A 19,825-nucleotide genomic window follows, 5' to 3' on the forward strand; every position below is an offset into this window, starting at 1 on the left:
TCGAGCTCCCGGGAAATGGCTGTGATGTGCACAGACCAAGCTGTTTTCACCTTTGCGTCCACTTAGGAAATGTTGTCGTCAGTCAACGACGAAGACGGCCTTCCCGACCGCTCTTTGTCGTGCAAGACTTCACGGCCTTTGTCGAACTCAAATCACCACTACCACCATCTCACTGTTCTCAAAGCGAAACAGTTTTCCCCATATGTGAGCTGCATTTCCCTGTAGATCTCGATAGGTGTTCGTCCATTGCTCCATAGAAAACGAATCAAACTTCGTTGTTCTAAACCCCCCCCCCCCCAAATTCTATCAGTCCCTCCAGATCCTTGAGCGTCATGCACTCCGCCTCGCCTTCCGTATCCGCCTCCCGTCCCCCACGCGGATCCTCTATGATCTCATTCCTTCCCCCATCTGCTCCTATTCCTCGAACATATCCGCATCCTCTACACCTCCCGCCGTCTTGAACCCCCTCACCCCCTGGTTGCTCCTCTCCTCTCCCGTCCCCGCCCCCTGCCACGTCTTCACCGTTGTGTCCCCCCTACCCTCCATCTCTACACCCTTCATCTCCTTTCCCAAGGTGGCTTCCATCAACTCCCCCTCCCGGATGATGCCCTCTCTCCCTCCATTTATCCCTCCTATCAACTCTGATCCTCCATCCCCCTCCTTTCCTCTGTCCTTTCCCTGGGCTCCCTCTCCCCCCCCTTTCTGTCCTGTTTTTCTCCCCACTAAACCTCTCCCTACCTCCCTTCTCCCCCCCAGTCCTTTTGTATTCCCCTCCTCTGCCTACCCCACTCCCTGTCGCGTCTGCCCCTGACCCCTCTTATGGGTCCTCATCCTCCTTCAGCTCCTTTCCCGGCTCCCCCCTTCTTTTTTACTCTCCTTGCCCCCCTTTTTTGTTTTCCCATCTTCTGTCCAGTTTCCCCCCACCTGCTCTCGACTGTGGTGTCACATTTGCCAACTTTTTAGTGCAGTGTTCCAGTGACTATTCAGTGTTGTTTGTCTTTCTCGTGTTGCGAACAGAAACCATGCTGTCGCTAGGTGTGAATTTTATGTCCTTTGCGAACAGAATCCAGACTGTCGCCGTGTTTTTTTTAATTGTCTATTGTTTTCCCTGTCTGCTTCGTATGTATTTTTATTAGCGTCATCATCCCTATGTTGTTGTTTTAAGTTCCACGATTTCTTTTCGCCTTGTTACTCTCTAAGTCTCCGATTTTATCGCCTGTTTTTTATTATTTGTTCTCTTGATCTTTGTCACAAAATCTGTCGGCTGAAGAGCGGCATACTAAGCTGCTGCCAGCCCGCCCCCTTCGGGGGGAATTGAAATTCAATAAATGAAAAAAAAAAAAAGGTTGTTCTAAGGTTTGAAGCAAAATCACTGTTGTGTACATAGTTCCGCATTCTCAGCGCGTACACAAATTTCCCACTAGAGCGCGCCCCGCTAAGCACAACAGCGCAGGCGCAGCGCTCGTCCGTCTCCACACTACGAGATGGCGCTGCCATAGAGACGGACCAAATTCTGCTTCCGCCGATCCGTGTATTAATATGTAACGCAGCCACTGAGATTGCCGCTGATGTAGAACCTTTTTTCCTCGCGGATCCCACTCGCGCAGTGATACCTGAACGTGCGAGGTATTATAACGAGTGTACAGACCTCCGATTAGTCAGTCTGCATTTGTCTGCACCAGTCTGTACCAGTCTACATTTGTCTGTACCAGTCTATAGTCAAGTTTCAGTCTGCGCCTAATAAGATTATCATATTTCTGTACATAGCCATGATGAGAAACGTATAGATACTTTGTCAAGTATCAGAGATATGTGAGAATAAGATTAACGTACCAAGGCCAAAGGAACTTCAGATTGTCAATTGTAAACAGCATCCAGAATCAAGTTACGTAATGTTTATGCTTATTATTATTTTAAGAAATGTGTGTGAAAATTAATCAAGTTCTGTTTAAAGTTGGTCACCGTCAATCTGCTACTCTAAGCGTGCAAGCGGCATTTCTATCGTCTGACCTAACAGCAGAAGATAAACACGCCACGATAAGACCACGAGACATATTGCTGACACTCGCCCACTTCGTTAGAGCAAAAAGTCAAATAATCTGATGGTGTGTGTACCGAAGGTCTTACAGTATGCACACCACAATCACCAATTTAAAATAACAACTGATAGCAGAGCTGTGCGGCGGAGCGACCGGGATATAAGCCCGGCACGAACCAAGGAAGGTCCAACGCTGGTAATAAATGACTTCGCATTTACTGCCGCAATTTGGCTAAAAGAGTAGGGGAAAAGATTTTCTGATTTGCCCTCGTATCAATAAACATTAACTTTCGTTATTCATTTAGTCGTGGTGTATGCACTAGTGGCCTAGCTACGTTATGGCTGATGTGACAGTCTGACTTGGCTCGCCGAGTGCGAGACAGCTGGATGGCACTGTCAGGCGCCCCAGTGGCTCGGAGGCTACGAGGGCCTCAGTTTGACCCTCGGCTCACCAGGCGGCTACTGGACTCCGTGTCAAAATGACGATGGAGTGGAGAGGCTTCATGGTGGATGCTTCTCTGTGGAACATGCCGGACTGGTGACTCACCAGTTCGATGACCTGCCTTTCCGGGCAGTCAGTATTTACATGTGCACTGTTGCTGCTGATGAAAATGTCACACACGCCGCTTCAGTATCGCCCCGGGCGTGACAACACCATAGAATCGTCGCTGCCGGGAGGAACGTAACCATGCTAGCTTATGGTGTCTGGAGTACAAGCCGGGGAGCTGAACACTAGAATAGGTAACAAATCTCAACCAGTGAATTAATCTACAGTGGCGTAGAGGACGAGCACGAAGGTAAACACAAGACGAGATCAGCTTGACGCTGCATGAGGCTAAGGCTTGGTAACCAGCTGTTGAAATCGGAACTGGAACGTCCCGACCACGCCCGTCGCTACCAGTAGGTAAACATTTGGCCCAGTGGCACTGCACTACTCTGCAGCAGTACGTTTGCCAGCTCCACTGCATCAATCTCGATGTCTACTGGAGGGGTTAGTAAAGCCGTGTAGAGAAGTGTCCCTCATTACAGTAACTAGCCAGGCTGCAGCGACGTCCAGCTGGTGCGATGGCACAATGGTGTGCCAGCACGCTGCTGCATTGGGGCCTCTTTACAGATGTCGACCGATCGAGGTGGCGCAGTGGTTAGCACACTGGACTCGCATTCGGGAGGACGACGGGTCAATCCCGCGTCCGGCTATCCTGATCTAGGTTTTCCGTGATTTCCCTAAATCGCTCCACGCAAATGCAGGGATGGTTCCTTCCATAATCCGATGAGACCGATGACCTTGCTGTTTGGTCTCCTCCCAGAAACAACCCAACCCCCCAACCCAACAGGTGTCGAGCCTTGTTGCATAGGCCCATGCTATTATACGAGGCTGTGCAGTGTTGCTGCTTCATGGTCCAGTAGGTAAGTGCCTAATTCAATGGCCTGGATTTTAATTCCTGGTCTTAAATTGTTTTTTTTTCTCTCAGTAGACGCTTCTTCCATCTCTGGTACTAATTCCTTAATAAGCTTCTTCGCGTTGAAATGCGCTGAGTCACAGGAATTTCGCCACAAAAGCATCACCATGATGAATGGTAAAAGTGATGTTTTTACGGTACTGTGCCTCAATCTGTACAAACGGAACCCTCATGGCGTCGCTTTGTTGTCAGCTAGTCAGCCAGTTTGTCTCTATGTCCGTCCGACTATTAAGAACCCTTTTTCTCAGGAACTGGTAGACGCACCGAGCTCAAGTTTCTGTCTCATATTAAGATCCATGGTGTCTTCGAGGTAGAACCATTTGAAGCTTCTGAATCATTTCAATCAAAAGATACGGCAATTTATGTTACCTATTCAGATACTCGAAAACTCACTCACGAAAAGGTAAAAGCAACAGTAGAGATCGCAATTATATTTGTTTATTTACCGGTTACGGCTCCCTTCGTCAAGACTCTTGTGACCTCAAAAGCCGCTCAAGGGACCTGTGTAACAGAGGTAAAAGTAAATCTGCATTGCCACTGCACTTCAGGAGAGCGCCCTGTGTCTCCAGTCGTGAACACGACAATCTGGCTTATGGTCGCAATGTGACGCAGAGAACTGTGCCCACGTTATCTCTTTATACCAAGAACACTCGTCATCATGGTAAGCTGACCAACAGTGGCTTACATAACATGTACGTCATTTGATGCTAATTCATTTTCACAAGCCGCAAACTGTAGGTCTTTCCTGTAATGGTTGGCTGCAGTCAACAGCACAAGATGATGACTGATCTTTGCAAGTTATGGTCTACAGGTAATCCGAGAATGACCAACACAACGGAACACTGAACTGTTGGAGGCGACTGGGAGTGTTATGTTGACACACACAGTACAGAATGGTCTCCACATGATCAATCTGCATTCCAGTCTTCCCTAATGAACAATAATCCAAATCATCCAGTACCATTGTGTGCAAAGAGAGTGGGCAAGGGAGTACCAGGAACAGAAACTGGATCAATAGCGTCGGGTTCTCGAAACTGTCGCACTGCACAGACCGACAGAGTTTCGGGATGGCGACTTCAGACTCCAAAGTGACATTCGTTGGAAGCTGGGGGATGGGATTTCCAGCGGCGAGCGCAGAGTCAAGAATTCCTGCGCAACGCTTCCACGCAGGACATCAATGGCTGCAGCCTAGGAGTCGATCGCAGCAGGCGAGCAGCAAGCGAGAAATCTGAGGCAGTGGAATACGGTGGCAGCGTAACGGCGGCTGGATCGAACGTATAGAGTTCAACCGAGGAGCCTCAGGGACTAGCTGGGGTGTCAGGCGATGGCACCAACTGGGCAGCGTCGCCTCGGTGGATCCAATTCGAGACTCGGAACCATCAGAGCTCGCTGACGGCTTGTAGAGCAGCGGTTTAGCATAGTTGATGCTACTCGATGAGGATGTAGCTGATCGGCTGCACATCCAACCAACGACTGAAGAGGAGACTTGTATGCACAGACTTCATGGAACTCTGGTGTAGCTGAGCTGGAAGCATAAAGATTCGCTGTGGCCGAGGGTGTTATAGTATTGTAAGAGAAGCTTGGTTCCTTTCGTGTTGTCGGCAGTGGAGCTGCTGCTTGTTGGCACAGCGTGTAGCAGTCTCATCAACTGGTAGTGTTAGAAAGCCGTACTGCAGAGCACTATGATAGCATATTGCAATGCCCAGCTGCAGGACTACGTGGTTGCTGGCCCACATACACCATGGCTGTTCATATTGGCCTGCCGGCAGCTGATGCCACAACAACACCAATCAATGTGAGATTTATCTGCGGTCTGAGTAACAGGCAAAGAGGTACTAATGCACAGCTCAGACACGCAGTCCTATGGGTTCAGAAGGGAGAAATCTCAACCATGTTTTGGGCTAGTATCAAGTACTTATGTCAGACGAAAATGCGTCGCTCAGACACGCAATTCTATGGGTCAGTAAGGAATCTCAACCATGTTTTGGGATAGTGTCAGGTATCTATGTCGGACGTCAAGGCAGAGCACAATCATGCAATCCTTTTGGTTGAGAATGGAGGAAACTAACCATCTTTTGGGCTAGTATCAAATATTTATCTAGACATGTAGTCCTATGCTTTCAGAAGGGAGGAATCTCAACCATGGTTTGGGCTAATATCAAGTATTTACGTCAGATGCCAGTGCACAGCTCAGACATACAATCCTATGGGTTCAGAAGGGAGAAATCTCAATCATGTTTTGGGCAACTACCAAGGACTCATGTCAGACACCCCTCACTATAGACGGCTGTGCAATACTGTAAGAGGATCCCCCAACCTATTGTCCATCAAATGGTTCAAATGGCTCTGAGCACTATGGGACTTAACTTCTGAGGTCATCAGTCCCCTAGAACTTAGAACTAGTTAAACCTGACTAACCTAAGGACATCACACACATCCATACCCGAGGCAGGATTCGAACCTGCGACCGTAGCGGTCGTGTTATTGTCCGTCCCTACAGTCAATACACCAATTATGAGTAGTCGTTCAAGACGAAAATGTATGCACACATTGCACCCACCTAGTGAACATATTCCTCCAGAAGGCAAAATTCAACAGAATACAATGATCTGCAGTATATGATGACATGACTAATACCAACCAACACTCATAGTACGTCGTCGTACCGTCGCAGGAACCCACCTCCCAAACAAGATGACTTCAGGAGGGCAAGTTTCGAACAGGCATCAGCAGCAATGTTTTGACCATCATCTGGATGGCCAAGGAGAATCGAAGTGCTTCATAAAACATGGAGTGGAACAAATGGTACCGAACATTACCCAGAAGCAGATTTTGATTTCACAGACGTGTATAGGGGGACACTTTCGAGCAGACTTCCTTTATTTTGATTCTTGTTTGTTTTTATTTCACAGTAAATACTTACTTAAGTTTCATAAGGCTTATTCTTTCATTCCCTGCTCCCCTTGAATGTAATTCCAGACTCGTTTTCAGATATACAACTGGTTAAAAATGTTTTTTTGAGCAGCAATGCCAAGTTTCATCATTACTCAGAATCCAGGCTAAACTGTTAATCCCCTACAAATAATTGGTTAAGTAAGTTTAAAAATAGGAGGAACTCAGAGTAAGCTGCCTCAGGTAGGAAAATGCCTAGGAAAACACCGTGGTACTGAAATCAGACATCGGATTGTGTACGAGTTACCCTTCTACGCTGTTGTTATCTCCATCGTTCTTTTTTTTCGGGTGTAAACATATCAGTTAGCCTGTTGCTAATGCATACTTAAGATTGATTCAGTTTTCAAAACAAAGCTACGCATTTCCTGGCCTAACTATTTAAGCACTATCAGTATCTCTCTTCATCACTGCAGTTACCAGTACATCAAATTCTGCTGTGGAGGTCTCATCGAGTTGTATGATTGCCGTCACAGCTTCCTCGTGTAAGACGTGTGATATCAGGCGACCAGTACCAGCTTCAAGTGCGTGCGCAGACCTGGCTTACGTATCACTTCATTTACTACGCTGTGCTCCCTTAGTCTTGGCGCAGTATGTGGTGAATGTGCTGTTCGGTGCTGTTCTGTAGGTCTGGCACTACTCACACTGCTGCCATACTTGCTGCCGCCATCCACGCCGCAGCGTCCCTTGCTGGCGGCCGCCGGAGTGTTGGCACACCTGTTTATCCTGCAAGTCATCGCCAGCGTCATCTATGGTCCAGCCGGCATCTCTGTGCCGCCTATCGGTGAGTGTTTCACTGCTTCGCAATTGCTGACATCAAAACGTCCTCCGACCCACAGATTCACACGCTTTATACAACACTGGCCATTAAAATTGCTACACCGAGAGGAAATGCAGATGATAAACGGGTATTCGTTGGACAAATATATTATACCAGAACTGAAATGTGATTACCTTTTCACGAAATTTGGGTGCACAGATCATGAGAAATCAGTACCCGAACAACCACCTCTGGCCGTAATAATACGCCTGGGCATTGAGTCAAACAGAGCTTGGATGGCGTTTACAGGTACAGCTGCCCATGCAGCTTCAACACGATACCACAGTTCATCAAGGGTAGTGACTGGCGTATTGTGACGAGCCAGTTGCTCGTCCACCATTGACCAGACGTTTTCAGTTGGTGAAGGATCTGGAGAATGGGCTGGACAGGGCAGCAGTCGAACATTTTCTGTATCCAGAAGAGCCCCTACAGGACCTGCAACATGCGGCCGTGCATTATCCTGCTGGAATGTAGGGTTTCGGAGGGATCGAATAAAGTTAGAGCAACGAGTCGTAACACATCTGAAATGTAACGTCCACTGTTCAAAGAGCCGTCAATGCGAACAAGAGGTGACCGAGACGTGTAACCAATGGCACCCCATACCATCACGCCGGTTGATACGCCAGTATGGCGATGACGAATACACGCTTCCAATGTGCGTTCACCGCGATGTCGCCAAACACGGAGGCCACCATCATGATACTGTAAACAGAACGTGGACTCATCCGAAAAAATGACGTTTTGCCATTCCTGCACCCAGGTTCGTCGTTGAGTACACCATCGCAGGCGCTCCTGTCTGTGATACAGCGTCAAGGGTAACTGCAACCACGGTCTCCGAGCTGATAGTCCATGCTGCTGCAAACGTCGTCGAACTGTTCGTGCAGATGGTTGTCGTCTTGCAAACGTCCCCATCTGTTTACTCAGGGATCGAGACGTGGCTGCACGATCCGTTACAGCCATGCAGATAATATGCCTGTCATCTCGACTGCTAGCGATACGAGGCCGTTGGAATCCAGCGCGGCGTTCCGCATTACCCTCGTGAACCCACCGATTCCATATTCTACTGACAGTCATTGGATCTCGACCAACGCGAGCAGCAATGTCGGCTACAATCCGACCTTTATCAAAGTCGGAAGCGTGATGGTACGTATTTCTCCTCCTTACAGGAGGCATTACAACAACGTTTCACCAGGCAACGCCGGTCAACTGCTGTTTGTGTATGGGAAATCGGTTGGAAACTTTGCTCATGTCAACACGTTGTAGGTGTCGCCACCGGCGCCAACCTTGTGTGAATATTCTGAAAAGCTTATCATTTGCATGTCGTAGCATCTTCTTCCTGTCGGTTAAATTTCGCGTCTGTAGCACGTTATCTTCGTGGTGTAGCAATTTTAATGGCCAGTAGTGTATATACGGGGTGATTATAATTAAACTTCCCTATGTACACGTTATAACACGGAAACTAATTACCAAACGAGTACCAAACTTGGTAGCATTAATGTCTAGATTATGGGGTGCATAATTTCCATGCATCACAGCGCCACCGTACAGTTCCGACTATGGCCACCAAGTGCCGTGATCAGTCATCGCGATTCATAGTCTCACACCCTGACCAGTCACAGTGCACTTGTTGACCTGTCAACATGAGCTTGGACAAAAGGAGCAGGGCATTATTGGTGAAGCTCTATTATCAAAACAATAGTAATGCTGCAGCTGCACTTCGCGAATATTGCCAGCTGAAAGGCTTGCACCACGGGACGCACAACGGCGTGTTTACTTCACTTCCCACTTTCTCACAAGGACTGAAGTTGACGAGGGCTGGCCCTGAGCCGTCCTATGGACAGCGAAGCTCATTTTTCTCTGATGCGTGAGGTGAACACTCAGAATTGCCGAGTGTGGGGATGTGCACCTCCAGTCACTGTGCATGTAGTTTCTCGCGTGGTGTGACTTCACGGTTACGTTCATCGTATGTAAAGTACACAAGCGGCAAGACGCAGTCAGTACCTTCGCTGCGCAGTGCCGATGGTACTGTTACCGACGACTGTGCCTCTAAAGCGGAGTTATTGAACGCAGTTTCCCGAAATTCCTTCACCAGGGAAGACGGATGGAATATTCCAGAATTTGAAACACGAACAGCTACTAGCATGCGTTTCTTAGAAGTAGATACATTAGAGGTTGCGAAGCAACTCAGATCGCTTGATACGGGCAAGTCTTCAGGTCCAGATTGTATACCGATGAGGTTCCTTTCAGATTACGCTGATACAATAGCTCCCTACTTAGCAATCATATACAACCGCTCGCTCACCGATAGATCTGTACCTACAGATTGGAAAATTGCGCAGGTCGCACCAGTGTACGAGAAAGGTAGTAGGAGTAATCCATTGAACTACAGACCTATATCATTGACGTCGGTTTGCAGTAGGGTTTTGGAGCATATAGTGTATTCAAACATTATGAATCACCTCGAAGGGAACGATCTATTGATACGCAATCAGCATGGTTTCAGAAAACATCGTTCTTGTGCAACGTAGCTAGCTCTTTATTCGCACGAAGTAATGGCCGCTATCGTCAGGGGATCTCAACTTGATTCCGTATTTCTAGATTTCCGGAAAGCTTTTGACACCGTTCCTCACAAGCGACTTCTAATCAAGCTGCGGGCCTATGGGGTATCGTCTCAGTTGTGCGACTGGAGTCGTGATTTCCTGTCAGGAAGGTCGCAGTTCGTAGTAATAGACGGCAAATCATCGAGTAACACTGAAGTGATATCACGTGTTCCCCAGGGAAGCGTCCTGGGACCTCTGCTATTCCTGATCTATATAAATGACCTGGGTGACAATCTGAGCAGTTCTCTTAGGTTGTTCGCAGATGATGCTGTAATTTACCATGTAGTAAGGTCATCCGAAGACCAGTATCAGTTGCAAAGCGATTTAGAAAAGATTTCTGTGTGGTGTGGCAGGTGGCAGTTGACGCTAAATAACGAAACGTGTGAGGTGATCCACACGAATTCCAAAAGAATTCCGTTGGAATTCGATTACTCGATAAGTAATACAATTCTCAAGGCTGTCAATTCAGCTAAGTACCTGGGTGTTGAAATTACGAACAACTTCAGTTGGAAAGACCACATAGATAATATTGTGGGGAAGGCGAGCCAAAGGTAGCGTTTCATTGGCAGCACACTTAGAAGATGCAACAAGTCCACTAAAGAGACAGCTTACACTACACTCGTTCGTCCTCTGTTAGAATATTGCTGCGCGGTGGGGGATCCTTACCAGGTGGGATTGACGGAGGACATCGAAAGGGTGCAAAAAAGGGCAGCTCGTTTTGTATTATCACGTAATAGGGGAGAGAGTGTGGTAGATATGATACGCGAGTTGGGATGGAAGTCATTAAAGCAAAGACATTTTTTGTCGTGGCGAGATCTATATACGACATTTCAGTCACCAACTTTCTCTTCCGAATGCGAAAATATTTTGTTGAGCCCAACCTACATAGGTAGGAATGATCATCAAAATAAAATAAGAGAAATCAGAGCTCGAACAGAAATGTTTAGGTGTTCGTTTTTCCCGCGCGCTGTTCGGGAGTGGAATGGTAGAGAGATAGTATGATTGTGGTTCGGTGAACCCTCTGCCAAGCACTTAAATGTGAATTGCAGAGTATTCATGTAGATGTAGATGTAGGTGTAGATCATTGGCCTATTCTTTTTTGAGGGACCAGAGACATGCAGTGTGACTGGCCAGCGTTACTGCGATACGCTTCTCTAGCATGTCCTACCCACCCTACAGGCGAGAGTCGCATTGAATTAAACAGTTCTCACGCAAGATGATGTCCCACCGCACATCGTTCGTGAAGTTCACCTGCTTCTCCGAGACACATTTGGAAACGATCGAATTATCAGCCGGTCGTTTCCAATCGCTTGGTTGGGACGATCACCTGACGTCACTCCCTGTGATTTTTGGCTGTGGGGCTGCCTAAAGGACAGGGTTTACCAGGGGAACTTGTTGATCGGCTGATCTGAAGAGCAGCATATCAAGCGAGGTTGTCAGCATAGCTACGGACATGCTTCGTTCTGCTCTGCAGAATGCAATCCTGCGCTTTCAGACTCTTCTGCGCCATATTAAGCCCCTTCTGTAGCAGTAATGGTACCGGTATGTAATGGTATGATTTACCGTAGCAGGACATTAACAGTGTTCCAATTAAAAACATTCTGCATTATTTCTCTTCCCCATGTCCTTGACATTAATGCTACCAAGTTTGGTCCTCATACTGTAATTAATTTCCGTGTTACAACGTATTAAACAGGGAATATTCAATTATAACCTCCTGGCTATATATATATATATATATATATATATATATATATATATATATATATATATATATATATATATACGGGGTGAGTCAGGAGGAAAGGTACATGCTTTGAGGGGTGATAGTTTTGGTGATTCTGAGCAAAAAACTTCGTATGGACATATGCCATATTCCGGATGGTTTCCGAGATACGTACAACACATTTAATATCACTTTTCTTGAATAACTTGAAAACCACAGCCTCCAGCTAAAGCAGGTCGCAGTAAAAAATTAAACTATGTTTAATTTCCTACAAAAAAGGTCCTATTCATTGTTTTCTCTAGAACTAATGATTTGTGCGAAGAGAGCGCGAGAATGTTGAGAAACTCGCTCGACGCGCGTGCGCTGTACTTCACGTAGTTTTTGTGGGCCAATTTCAGGCAGTTTCCCGACTTGATAGACCACAAGGGTATCGCATCAAACTGTTCGTCTCAGCTTGCTCTACAGTACTGTCTTAATTTGTAAACATGACAATGTTTCATAGTATAGAAAATAAATAACAACCTTTCATCCTGACTCACCATGTATTTACTGTCTCTTTCCTGTATTAAATGGTTTGTTCACTAATGGTTACTGTTCACTAATAGTTGTCACCTTTCATAAAAGTATATTCTGAAAGTACATTGGTGAACAAAACTTAAGGACGAAAGTGACTTTCGCATATGTGGCTGTCATAGCTCAACGAAACATGGACTGTACATAGAATGAACTGCTGCAGTATAGTAAAGAAGGTAACTGAAACAAATATGCAGTGAGGCGAACAGAAATGACACTTTATTTGAGAGGCAATAGTTGAAGGGCTGAGAGTCAGAGTGGGTCAAACCAGTTTTCATGTTTTTGTAGCTGATGTCATCTGTGGATTGTATGCTGATTGAAGTGCTTCACTAAATGGATGGTTTGGTCCAAATCCCTCATACTGCGATATAATAATAGAGAGAGAGAGAAAAACGCTCTCTATGAAATCACAGTTCCCTTAAGAGCCATAGAGGGCCATATCCAAGGAGCCAGTGGGAACAAATAGCTCGTACCATGTGATGTAAACATTCAAGATGGGTGGCATAATGCAAGGAAATAGTGAAATAATTAAAAAAACAAGGAAACGTGTGCAAAATTGTGATCAGTGAATGAAAAACACTGGAAAAAGGAAAAGAAATGTGTGTCAAGTGTATGTTAATTCAAGTGGGAAATGTGTATCTGCGAAGAGATAAAGATATTGTAAATGTGGCTTGTGATACAAATACTGTAAATGTGGTTTATGATACAAATATTGTAAATGTGGCATGTGATGTTTCGAACGTTTGGGCGATACAAATGATGGAGCATATGATCATGACACGTCGTGGTGCATTAGTGATTTCGACCAGCAAAATGTACATATTTCAGGAATGGTTCATGTAATGAATATCAAGAAACGTCGTGGAAATACTAATTCACAAGACAGTCATAAAAACAATCACATATTTATTTCATCAGATTTAAGGTGTATACCATCTCATGGAATTTAACAAGCTGGGCACTGGTTTACAGTCATAATTAATTTGTAATTATATTAAATGGTATTAGCTGTATATTATTTAGTTGGGGTGGCATTTTTTCCTTATAGGACAATAATAACGTTAAAGTATGCAAAACCAAATTCCTCAACTTTCATGGTGTTGGTAATGAGAGGTTATCACGAATTCTATTGAAGCAACTGAGTTCTGTTTCGCCAGTTGTTCTGCAGGATGAATGTGGGAAACATGAGTACCTGATAGCGACATCGAATTTCATGTGGAACGTATTTAAAGTTTTCCGACCGAGAAAAGTCATTACAATACTGTAGATAATGAAGAGCCAGCATTTATCACAAGACCTATCAATGAGCAAAATGGATGAATTTCATAATAAGCTACGCAAGGAAAAAGTTAATCCTGTTATAGAATAGTATTACAGAAATTTACTTAGTACTAAGTTCAGTTTATTTTTGAAGAAAGCTAAAAGTTATACAGGTTCTGTTTGTGATCGAATGAGAGTCACAGTAAGGCAGGAGGGATAACTTCTCAAAATGTTGAAATTGTATAAGCAGCGTGCAGAGGAAGCAAGAAGGGAGTAGATATTGAAAAGCCTAAAAACAATAGTTTGTGCATGACATGGAGCAAACATTATCTCTGCCTCTTCTTACTACAAATGTTTTTTTATAAAAGAAAGTTGGGAGTGTGCAATCTAGACATGCATGGTTGCGAACATGATTCAGGATGCAAGTATTTGTGGAGGGAACACACTGCTCAGAATGTTGCTAATGAAGTGGGATCATGTCCATTATCTTACCTCAGATCAGTAAATACGAAAGCTGACCGTTTAATAACACATTCTGACACGTGTGAGGGACAAAAGAGAAACAAGAATATAGCTTTGCTGTGGGGCTGTGTTGTCCACCACACTACGTTTGAGAAAACAAATCAAAAATTTCTAGAATCACGTCATTGTTTCCTCCCTAATGAAAGGGACTGCAGCAGCAATGTATCTGCTAAACGCAAAGCCAAATTTATATTCCCAGTAGATGATTATGGGATCTCATAAAACACTGAAGGAGAAAGAACCCGTTTGAAGTTTAAACCGGATCAGTCAGAACTTTTTCAAATCAAACATAGTACAAAATGTATATTTTCAATGGCTAAGGAAACTGTAGGTGTTGAAAAGGTGCAATGGTTGAAAATTAAATTGATGGGGTCTGATGCAACTCAACACATGAAAAATAATGTTTCCATTCATTAAATGGAATAGAAATCTGGAAAATTATTGAGATTTGACCAGGGACAAAGGGCAGCAACACTGTGAGGATTACGCCTGCTGTTCCTTCCCCATGGTCTTCGCTAACAGTTCATTTTGTTGTTGTTGTGGTCTTCAGTCCTGAGACTGGTCTAATGCAGCTCTCCATGCTACTCTATCCTGTGCAAGCTTCTTCATCTCCCAGTACATACTGCAGCCTGCATCCTTCTGAATCTGCTTAGTGTATTCATCTCTTGTTCTTCCTCTACGATTTTTACCCTCCACGCTGCCCTCCAATACTAAATTGGTGATCCCTTGATTCCTCAGAACATGTCCTACCAACCGGTCCCTTCTTCTTCTCAAGTTGCGCCACAAATTTGTCTTCTCCCCAAATCTGTTCAATACCTCCTCATTAATTATGTGATCTACCCATCTATTCTTCACCATCCTTCTGTAGCACCACATTTCGAAAGCTTCTGTTCTCTTCTTGCCCAAACTATTTATCGTCCATGTTTCACTTGGCCACATGGCTACACTTCACACAAATACTTTCAGAAATGATTTCCTGGCACCCAAATGTATACTCGATATTAACAAATTTCTCTTCTTCAGAAACGCTTTCCTTGCCATTGCCAGTCTACATTTTATATTCTCATTACTTCGACCGTCATTAGTTATTTTGCTCCCCAAATAGCAAAACTCCTTTACTACTTTATGTATCTCATTTCCTAATCTAATTCCCTCAGCATCACTCGAGTTAATGTGACTACATTCTATTATCCTCGTTTTGCTTTTGTTGATGTTCATCTTATATCCTCCTTTCAAGACACCGTCCATCCCGTTCAACTGCTGTTCGAGGTCCTTTGTTGTCTCTGACAGAATTACAATTCATCGGCGAACCTCAAAGTTTTTATTTCTTCTCCATGGATTTTAATCCCTATTCCGAATTTTTCTTTTGTTCCCTTTACTGCTTGCTCAATATACAGATTGAATAACATCGGGAATAGGCTACAATCCTGGCTCACTCCCTTACCAACCACTGCTTCCCTTTCATGCCCCTCGACTCTTATAACTGCCATCTGGTTTCTCTACAAATTGTAAATAGCCTTTCGCTCCCTGTATTTTACCCCTGACACCTTCAGAATTTGAAAGAGAGTGTTGCAGTCAACATTGTCAAAAGCTTTCTCTAAGTCTACAAATGCTAGAAACGTAGGTTTGCCTTTCCTTAATCTATTTTCTAAGATAGGTCGTAGGGTCAGTATTGCCTCACGTGTTCCAACATTTTTACGGAATCCAAATTGATCTTCCCCAATGTCGGCTTCTACCAGTTTCTCCATTCGTCTGTAAAGAATTCGCGTTAGTATTTTGCATCCGTGACTTATTAAACTGACAGTTTGGTAATTTTCACATCTGTCAACACATGCTTTCTTTGGGATTGGAACTATTATATTCTTCTTGAAGTCTGATGGTATTTCACCTCTCTCGTACATCTTGCTCACCAGATGGTAGAGTTTTGTGAGGACTGGCTCTCCCAAGACTGTCAGTAGTTCTAATGGAATGTTGTCTACTCCCGGGCCCTTGTTTCGACTCAAGTCTTTCAGTACTCTGTCAAATTCTTCACGCAGTATCATATCTCCCATTTCATCTTCATCTACATCCTCTTCCATTCCACAATTTTTTCCTGAAGTACATCGCCCTGTGTAGAATATCAGTATACTCCTTCCACCTTTCTGCATTCCCATCTTTGCTTAGAACTGCGTTTCCATCTGAGCTCTTGAAATTCATATATCGTGGGGATATTACTCAAAACAGTCTTCAGAACTGTAGATTATGCAAAAAAAAAAAAAAAGAACAGACAAAAGACGTTATTACACTTTTAAAACCTCGTGGTATTGTTTACGCCATTGCATATCTAGCCCTTTAACGAAGGAAACAAAAGAAAAATTCGGAGTAGGTATTAAAATCCATGGAGACGAAATAAAAACTTTGAGGTTCGCCGATGACATTGTAATTCCGTCAGAGACAGCAAAGGACTTGGAAGAGCACTTGAATTGAATGGATAGTGTCTTGAAAGGAGGATATAAGATGAACATCAACAAAAGAAAAACGAGGATAATGGAATGTAGTCGAACTAAGTCGGAGGATGCTGAGGGAATTAGATTAGGAAATGAGACACTTAAAGTAGTAAAGGAGTTTTGCTAATTGGGGGAGCAAAATAACTGATGATGGTCGAAGTAGAGAGGATATAAAATGTAGACTGGCAATGGCAAGGAAAGCGTTTCTGAAGAAGAGAAATTTGTTAACATCGAGTATAGATTTAAGAGTCAGGAAGTCGTTTCTGAAAGCATTTGTATGGAGTGTAGCCATGTATGGAAGTGAAACATGGACGATAACAAGTTTAGGCAAGAAGAGAATAGAAGCTTTCGAAATGTGGTGGTACAGAAGAATGCTGAAGATTAGATGGGTAGATCATGTAACTAATGAGTAGGTATTGAATAGGATTGGGGAGAAGAGGAGTTTGTGGCACAATGACTAGAAGAAGGGATCGGTTGGTAGGACACGTTCTGAGGCATCAAGGGATCCCCAATTTAGTATTGGAGGGATGTGTGAAGGGTAAAAATCGTAGAGGGAGACCAAGAAATGAATATACTACGCAGATTCAGAAGGATGTAGGCTGCAGTAGGTTCTGGGAGGTGAAGAAGCTTGCACAGGATAGAGTAGCATGGAGAGCTGCATCAGACGAGCCTCAGGACTGAAGACTACAACAACAACTGCTCTGGACGTGTTAACCCGCGCGCTTTTGTACCTGTCCCTGTAGATACGTTCAGAGTACCAGGTAGAAGGGCTGGTGGCGTGCATAAAGACGTTCAGAGCACACAGGGACAGGTACAACGGCGCGCGGGTTAACACGTCCAGAGTAGTTAAAGGGCTAGATCCTGTTCACGGAGAGAGGCACCGACATGATGCTTCTGCGACGCTAACTACTCGTAGACACAGTTTCCTTGTCCAGAGGGACACTGTACGCCGTGGGCGCCACGTCTCTTGCAGTGCTGCTGGTCCGGGACTCCCTCGGGCTGTGCACGCTGTCTCTGGTGACGTCAGTGGCGCACCGCTGGCTGGTCGCCACCTGCCCGGAGCCGCCGGCCATCCTCAGGGCGTCCTCCACCAGGCTGCTCGACCTCTGGGCCGCCAGCCTCTCCTTCGTCCGCTTGCAGGTAACTGTCAGACTGGCTACCCGATCCTGGGCTACAGCTGAATTTGCAAGGGCATGGCTAGGTACCGCATTGCTGATATAGAAGAAAAACCACTAGAGCACATATCCCCTAACAGGTTTATAAACACTACATCTACATCTGCATGATTACTCTGCAATTCACATTTAAGTGCTTGGCAGAGGGTTCACCCAACCACAATCGTACTATCTCTCTACCATTCCACTCCCGAACAGCGCGCGAGAAAAACGAACACCTAAACATTTCTGTTCGAGCTTTGATTTCTCTTATTTTATTTTGATGATCATTCCTACCTATGTAGGTTGGGCTCAACAAAATATTTTCGCATTCGGAAGAGAAAGTTGGTGACTGAAATTTCGTAAATAGATCTCGCCGCGACGAAAAACGTCTTTGCTTTAATGACTTCCATCCCAACTCGCGTATCATATCTGCCACACTCTCTCCGCTATTACGTGATAATACAAAACGAGCTGCCCTTTTTTGCACCCTTTCGATGTCCTCCGTCAATCCCACCTGGTAAGGATTCCACACCGCGCAGCAATAGTCTAAGAGAGGACGAACGATTGTAGTGTAAGCTGCCTCTTTAGTGGACTTGTTACATCTTCTAAGTGTCCTCCCAATGAAACGCAACCTTTGGCTCGCCTTCCCCACAATATTATCTATGTGGTCTTTCCAACTGAAGTTGTTCGTAATTTTTACACCCAGGTACTTAGATGAATTGACAGCCGTGAGAATTGTACTATTTATCGAGTAATCGAATTCCAACGGATTTCTTTTGGAATTTGTGTGGATCACCTCACACGTTTCGTTATTTAGCGTCAACTGCCACCTGCCACACCATACAGAAATCTTTTCTAAATCGCTTTGCAACTGATACTGGTCTTCGTATGACCTTACTACATGGTAAACTACAGCATCATCTGCGAACAATCTAAGAGAACTGCTCAGATTGTCACCCAGGTCATTTATATAGATCAGGAACAGCAGAGGTCCCAGGACCCTTCCCTGGGGAACAAGTGATATCATTTCAGTTTTACTCGATGATTTGTCGTCTATTACTACGAACTGCGACCTTCCTGACAGGAAATCACGAATCCAGTCGCACAACTGAGACGATACCCCATAGGCCCGCAGCTTGATTAGAAGTCGCTTGTGAGGAACGGTGTCAAAAGCTTTCCGGAAATCTAGAAATACGGAATCAACTTGAGATACCCTGTCGATCGATAGCGGCCATTACTTCGTGGGAATAAAGAGATAGCTGCGTTGCACAAGAACGATGTTTTCTGAAACCATGCTGATTGCGTGTCATAGATCGTTCCCTTCGAGGTGCTTCATAATGTTTGAACACATTATATGCTCCAAAACCCTACTGCAAACCGACGTCAATGATATAGGTCTGTAGTTCGATGGATTACTCCTACTACCCTTCTTAAACCCTGGTACGACCTGCGCAATTTTCCAATCTGTAGGTACAGATCTATCGGTGAGCAAGCGGTTGTATATGATTGCTAAGTAGGGAGCTATTGAATCAGCGTAATCTGAAAGGAACCTAATCGGTATACTATCTGGATCTGAAGACTTGCCCGTATCAAGCGATTTGAGTTGCTTCGCAACCCCTGAGGTATCTACTTCTAAGAAACTCATGCTAGCAGCTGTTCGTGTTTCAAATTCTGGAATATTCCATTCGTCTTCCCTGGTGAAGAATTTCGGAAAACTGCGTTCAGTAACTCCGCTTTAGCGGCACAGTCGTCGGTAACAGTACCATCGGCACTGCGCAGCGAAGGTATTGACTGCGTCTTGCCGCTTGTGTACTTTACATATGACCAGAATTTCTTCGGATTTTCACTATCTGATCGAAAGTATCCAGACGCCTATTGTTGTTGTTGTGGTCTTCAGTCCTGAGACTGGTTTGATGCAGCTCTCCACGCTACTCTATCCTGTGCAAGCTTCTTCATCTCCCAGTACGTACTGCAACCTACATCCTTCTGAATCTGCTTAGTATATTCATCTCTTGGTCTCCCTCTACGATTTTTACCCTCCACGCTGCACTCCAATACTAAATTTGTGATCCCTTGATGCCTCAACACATGTCCTACCGACCGATCCCTTCTTCTAGTCAAGTTGTGCCACAAACTCTTCTTCTCCCCAATCCTCCTCATTAGTTATGTGATCTACCCATCTAATCTTCAGCATCCTTCTGTAGCACCACATTTCGAAAGCTTCTATTCTCTTC

The 19,825-nt window shown here is 44.9% G+C and overlaps 1 protein-coding gene across 1 annotated transcript in view; it reads left to right on the forward strand.

Moving 5' to 3' along the window:
- The window catches only part of LOC124798585 (neuronal acetylcholine receptor subunit alpha-10-like), a 224,888-nt gene that overhangs the window by 172,531 nt on the left and 32,532 nt on the right, over positions 1 to 19,825 (forward strand). Inside the window, exons 7-8 of the mRNA XM_047262047.1 lie at positions 7,076 to 7,231; positions 17,408 to 17,574. Coding sequence (XP_047118003.1) covers positions 7,076 to 7,231; positions 17,408 to 17,574 — 323 coding nt within the window. The remainder of the gene's footprint in view (positions 1 to 7,075; positions 7,232 to 17,407; positions 17,575 to 19,825) is intronic.

This window comes from Schistocerca piceifrons, chromosome 5, assembly GCF_021461385.2.
Source record: "Schistocerca piceifrons isolate TAMUIC-IGC-003096 chromosome 5, iqSchPice1.1, whole genome shotgun sequence".
Classification (NCBI taxonomy): Eukaryota; Metazoa; Arthropoda; class Insecta; order Orthoptera; family Acrididae; genus Schistocerca; species Schistocerca piceifrons.